The following is a 5,950-nucleotide window of genomic DNA, read 5'->3' on the forward strand; positions in this document are numbered from 1 at the left end:
AGCTGTATCAGCAGCAAATAGCATTATGAAAGGGTAAAATCAGATTGCAAGTGCTTATTGGTACAATGTTATCATAAATTCACAGAGCACTTTTCTGCACGAAGGAAAATCAATAATCTTTTACTGCAAATGTGCAATCTCAGGGCACGATTTTTGAGTCACGTTCATGTGAGTGAGTTGAGACTCTCGGTCTCTGTGATGCGAACGCTGCACTGCTGGGCAGCCAGCAGGTGGAGTCATCTATAATGGATGTGCTGTGGTTCTGGAAAGTTGAGTAAGTACGGGAGACGGGACACGTGGAAATTTCAGCTGGAAGTTAAGACCAAGGAAAATATAAGCAATGGAACTGGAAAACTGTGAGCGTGGCAGACACAAAGAGCTAAACTTTAGCAGCAGCAGAGGAGGGACCTGCAAAATGTTTGGAGCAGTGAAAAGCTGGAGCAATCCTGGAAAGACTTCTGTGGCTTGGATCCCGAGGCGTAATTCATGCTGTTGTAATTTGCACAGATGGCGGATGTCTCAAGGGAAGGCTTGAACAGCTGGGAAACATCAGGGTGTGGGCCAGCTTCAACCACACGCCCTTTCTTTATCCCTGAATCAGTCACAGAAGTGAAAGGTGATACCGAGATCGCTGCAGAAAATATCTGCAAGCTATTCTCTGTGCTGGGAGATGGCTCCTCTTGCACGGTGAGTCCTGTTAAGGACCAGCTTAATTTGGCATTTTGTCTGTAAGAGTGCACTTTCAGAAGCTTTTCAATAAACCAATTAGGGAGGAAGAATCAGCCTCAGCTCCAGAGATCAGCCATGTAGTAAATTGAGTTGTAGCTAAAGGGCCCTATAAACAGGGTGCTTCACTGAAAAGGAACAGGAGTTCCGTGATAAGCCTGCCCCCCACCCCCCCATTCCGTTCCAGGATGTGCCCAGCCACCACAGAGAATGTTTTGCTTTGTCCTTTGCTCTATCTGCCTGTTACACCAGGAATGAATGTTGCCTCCAGCGGGGCATTTGCCCTTCTCAAGCTGTGCGGCCTCCAGCCTATTTGGAAATGCGCGGTTGCAAATAATGATTGGTATTCTCTCTTTGTCTGTGTGCCCTGTAAGCTGAGTGTGTCAGGCTGCTACAGACTCGAGTCTGAGAGAGGAGAGGGTGGCACAGCCCTGAGGTGCTTCAGGGGCACCGCCAGAGATGTGCAGCCAGGCCGCTGGAGGACTGCATCCACAGCAGCCACTGCTGGCCCCTTGATGTGGACTCCAGCCTTCAGCAACCTCTGGTTCACTCATGACAGGCAGCCAAGGGGAATAAGTGCCAGGTATTTGAAGGGAGGTACCCTGTGGTACCTCTGTGGCGCACACTGTTTATGTTGGTCATTATCTCGGTCTTATTTATCCAGTCAGCCCTGCCATCTCAACAGGAAAACAAGAGATCTTTCATCTCCCAGATGTGCTCTTCACACACCTTTCTGCTATCACACGTTTTTAGGATATAGAGGGATGCCATTTCATGTTGGAAGTGCTGAAGGTGTTACTTTATTCCCCATCCCCCAGGCATAAGCAATGCAGGCAGATGGCATTTTAATGCTAATTGCATCCATGCAGGTAACTGCATCTGTGCTGCAGGTGCCATCCTGCTTTAGCGGCATTGGGACACCTGAAGTGCCACACCTGCTGTGCATCCTGATGTCCCACAGAACCACAGACCAAGCAAACAGCAACCATAAATCGCTGCAGTGATGTTAGCAGGAAACAGGAAAATGAGTCAGGAAGGTTTTGCTCTGAGCTCTCTGGTGAATTCCCAGCTGCTGACACTGCTGCCTTGCTGGAGTGCTGAGGTGCTTGGAGGCGTTTCCTGAAGCCAGGTGTCCTCATTGAAAGAGGTGGCACTGGGAAAAGAGCGGGTGCATTGTGGGTGCTGGCCCAGTGAGTGACAGCTGCCAGCACCTTTGTGTCACAGCGACATATTGATGTTGGCATCGTGCCGCTGCTTGGGCACTGGCATCCTCCTGGCACACGGTTTGGGCCAGGTGACAAGGTCTCTGGATTTTGCTGACTTAGGTTATGTATTTTTAGCTGTGTGCTAATTGGTTGCAAGAAAAGGCAGCTTCTGCTGGTAAAATTTTGTAGCAAATTCCTGGCCTGAGATAAGGAAGAAGAAACATTTACCCACAGTAGTTACTACGGAAAGCACCATTGCTGCTTCCTGCGAAACCAGGACCAAAGTCCAGGCTGAAACTTTACCTTGGCGGCACTTCATCACCTGTGGGAGCACTGCTGTGAGGAGGAAGAGCATTTGCTTCAGAGGTTTGTCTGACTCGACAGAAACTGCAGGAATGAGCAGGGTTGGGCAAGGTGCTAGACCCCACCTGACCCACTTAACAGAGAGACAAAATCCTCCCTGAAGGAGAGGAACAAAGCTGCTGCAGGCCAAAAGGGCAAGAGGGAGCTGGTCAGCAGGGTGAGGCATGGCGTGTAGATGATGGAAGCAGCAAGAAACAGTTCTCAGTTGTGCTGGTGAAGACGTTTGCTTTGAAGTGTCTCTGAATGACTTCTAGGCCTTTGAGCCAAAGGCTAATAACTGAGTTTGTGCCTCTCTTCATGCTGTGCCTTAGAACCTTCATGAGTCACTGCCTCTGCTCCATTCAAGGACCTTCTGGGACCCAGCCCGCTCTACTTCCATAGATGTTTCACGCCCGGCTTCCTGATGTCACCTGATTTCCAGCCCAGTGGGAGCACCAGCACGTTTCTCCAGGGAATCTCTTCAGAAGGTATCCTTCTAGGGGAGGAAACCACCACAATTTTATTCTAAAATTGTATGAATCTGTTCAGGAAAGATATACTCTACATGCCAGAGAGCTTCTGGGAGCTTTCTGCAAGGATAACAAATCTTAGGATTGCCTCTCTTTGATCTGTCCAAGACAAAGCGTTGGTGAGCGCTCTGCAAACTTGCCCATGAAATCACAGCACACTGGAGCCTTTGGCAAGAGTGCTGTGCAGCAGTGGAAGGGTTAACAGAGGAGTCAGCTGTCTGTTTAGTATGTCTCAGATGTCACATACAAATACCTAAAAGGCAGCTGGGTTGTGTGAAAGGAAATCAACGGATTAAGATTGTGTCTCAGCTCAAAAGCTTTTTTGTGACTTCGGGAATGCCTCATATCCCATCTGTTAAATGGAGATAATACCTATCCCACAAACATACCATGAAGATAAATTAATTAATCTTATTTTAAGAGGAAATGGAAAGATCTGGATAAATGCAGCATGCAGTAACAGGGCAGTAGTGTCAGGAAGCTCACAAAGGCACAGAGTGTGGTGGTGGCAGCTGCAGGTCACTTTGGTGGGAGGGCACAGGACCCCCCTCAGCTCTTTTCCCCTGCACCATAACTTAGGGTGCTCCCCTGGCAGGCTGCATACCATAGCCAGCAGGAAATGCCTCACCAAGGGATGTGCCCATGGCACTGCCAGCTCTGCCAGGAGCTGCTCTGCAGCACAGACCATGTGCACACAGGATGCAAAGGAGAACTGGCAGCAGCTTTGGCACCTGCATGGCAGATGATGGAAATGGGGTTAGGAGAAGGAGAAGAGAAAAATGGAAGCTGGGCACCATAAGGCAACTCCTTTCTTTGATATCCCCAAGGGAAGTGTCTCAATTACCACAGTGAGAGGAGTGCTCCCAAGATTTCTCTCCAAACTGTTTACCCCTAACTTGTCTGAAGGTTGAAGCTTTCTGCAGCTCCTCACAGGCAATACCTTGACCTGGACCATTCATGTGGAATCCCTTGTCAAAAGCAGGGGTGGGGGGGAAGAGAAATACAGAAACACTGTTTTTCTCTGTATGAGCAGCACCCAGTCATGAGAATTTCAGCTTCATTCCAAGCCAAGAATGGACGGCACACGTGCCTTCAGTGTTGTTTGACAGTCTGGCTCATTTTATCAAACCCAGTCAAGATGAATGAGACATGTGTTTACCCTTGGTGGGTGAGCAGACAAAAGCTGCATGTAATTGTCTTCTGGGTGCCTGCCACTCCGTGGGGATTTACAATCATTTTGAAAAAAAGAGATTTCCCCTGTCACTGGAGGAGACAAGCTGGCACCTCAGCAGAAAACATACCACTTAAAATAGCTTTCAATGTGGCCTTGAAAACTATTTTTGGATGAGGAAAAATGTGGTGTAAGGGAAGACTGGAGTCATGTATGGTAACTGTCACTCAAAACTAAAGGCTCTATAATTTCATGAGGATCAACAGATGTAGCATATACAGGGGATATGGAACACTAAGATAATTTAACTGGTCCCCAGGCTTTGTTACACATGGTGATATTCGAGAAGTCAAGAAAGGCTTCCTCACACCGACCAACTCCATTTTTAGCTTTTTCCTTTTTCTCCAAATTGTAGGCAGGCAGGAGTGTCATTCCCATCCCATAATCAAGACAACCAGAGATTTGTATTATGATCTGCGGATTAGTTCTCCATCAAGTTGCCACAGCTTCCAGACTACGTTCCGGACAACGCAGGCTGCCTATGCCTTCCTCATTCTAGAGCAGATATTGTCCTTAGTGCTACTAGATAGCAGCTGAATAATAAAATCAACATTATGTTTTGGTTCAGGATCCCAAATTTGTTCCTCAAGATCAAAAACATGGAGATACACAAAAGGGCTGATGAACAGGCTTTGGGTTCTCACAGACTGGTGTCTCCATCTGGTTGGAAGTCATATGCAGGAGAAAAAATGGGGAGATCTATTTATATGTATGTAAGTGCAGGAGAAACCCACGGAGGCCATTAGGGACAGGAAACCAGCGCAGCCCCTTTGTCAAGAAACCAGATGTGCTCTGGGGCTGCGAGGTGAGCCCTGGAGTGAGGCGCAGGGAGGAGGCCGAGGAAAGGCGGGAAAGAGCACAATGCACCGGGCGAAGCGAGGCTGCGCCGAGCAGGGATACGGGGCTGGGCAGCACATCCCTGCTGCTGGGTCCTCCTAAAGCGGGGGGTCGAGCCAGTACCCATCACCCCACATTCGCCTCAGTTCCATGGAAGCGCTGCGGAAACCTCACGCCGAAAGGCAACTGCGCCAGCGAGGCCGCGATCAAGCCGGCCCGTGACGGGGGACCCGGCTGTGCCCGGGGCTGGGTGTCCCGCACTCCTACGGCCAACGTGAAAGCCGCAGCCCCGCCGGGGGTCCCGCACCCACCGCGGGCCCCCAGAGGGCGGTCGCGGCCCGACCCGCGGCGGGCTGGGCNCCGCCCGCGCCCCGCCTCGCCCCGCCCGGCGCCGCCGCCGCCGCCGAAGGTTTCCGAGCGGGGGTCGCGCTGCTCCGGCGGCGTTTCCGGAGATTGCCGAGGGGCTCCGGCCCCTCCCCAGCCGCCGCCGAGCCCGTGACCGAGGCGCTCCGGTGGGTCGGAGCCCGGCGCGCCCGCTGCTGCTCCGGTCGCGGCGCGGGGCTCGCCGCCCTCCTCCTTCTCCTCCCGCTGTTCCCACTGCTCCCGCTCCTCCGGCAGCGCCGGGCGCCGCGGTGACAGAGCGGGGCGATCGGGGCGGGGGGCGGCCGGGGCTCCGGCGGCGCGGATGGCGGAGGGCGGCCAGCCCCCGCAGCAGCAGCAGCCACAGCCGCAGCTCCTGGCCGGCGGCGGCGCGGGGTCCGCCCGCGGCGTGAAGCGGGAGCCGGAGCTGGAGCAGCCCATGCCCGGCGGGGACGGCGCGGAGGGCGGCCACAGCAAGCGGCTGCGGACGGAGGCGGAGGCCGACGGCGGCGGCATGCAGGTAGCGGGCAGGGCCGGGCCGTCCCCGGTTCTCCCTCCCTGGGGCTCGGCCGAGCCGGGCCGCGTTTGATTTCGGTTTGCGGGGTTCGGCGCGTTGCGCTCGGCCGTGCGGCCCTTTCCCCGCGGGCAGCCCGGCGAGCGCGGCTCCCCTCGGGCTCCCCGGGCCGAGCCCGGCGGCTCCCGGGGGCGCAGCCCAGCAC

General features: G+C 53.5%; 1 protein-coding gene across 21 annotated transcripts in view; it reads left to right on the plus strand.

Moving 5' to 3' along the window:
• The first annotated feature begins 5,269 nt into the window (after positions 1-5,269).
• RBFOX2 (RNA binding fox-1 homolog 2) overlaps positions 5,270-5,950 on the plus strand; it is a 171,784-nt gene continuing 171,103 nt past the window's right edge. For 6 of the 21 annotated variants that reach the window (XR_005953531.1, XR_005953532.1, XR_005953533.1 and 3 more), the window contains exon 1: positions 5,272-5,751. Coding sequence is in view for 9 of the 21 variants with exons in the window: in XM_041416645.1 (XP_041272579.1) it covers positions 5,557-5,751 (195 nt within the window). In the remaining 12 variants the exon portion in view is untranslated. Of the gene's footprint in view, positions 5,752-5,950 lie in introns of all 21 variants that reach the window. The other 15 variants (XR_005953537.1, XR_005953538.1, XR_005953539.1 and 12 more) reach the window with 7 other exon arrangements.

This window comes from Onychostruthus taczanowskii, unplaced genomic scaffold, assembly GCF_017590055.1.
Source record: "Onychostruthus taczanowskii isolate IOZ18803 unplaced genomic scaffold, ASM1759005v1 scaffold53, whole genome shotgun sequence".
Taxonomy (NCBI): Eukaryota; Metazoa; Chordata; class Aves; order Passeriformes; family Passeridae; genus Onychostruthus; species Onychostruthus taczanowskii.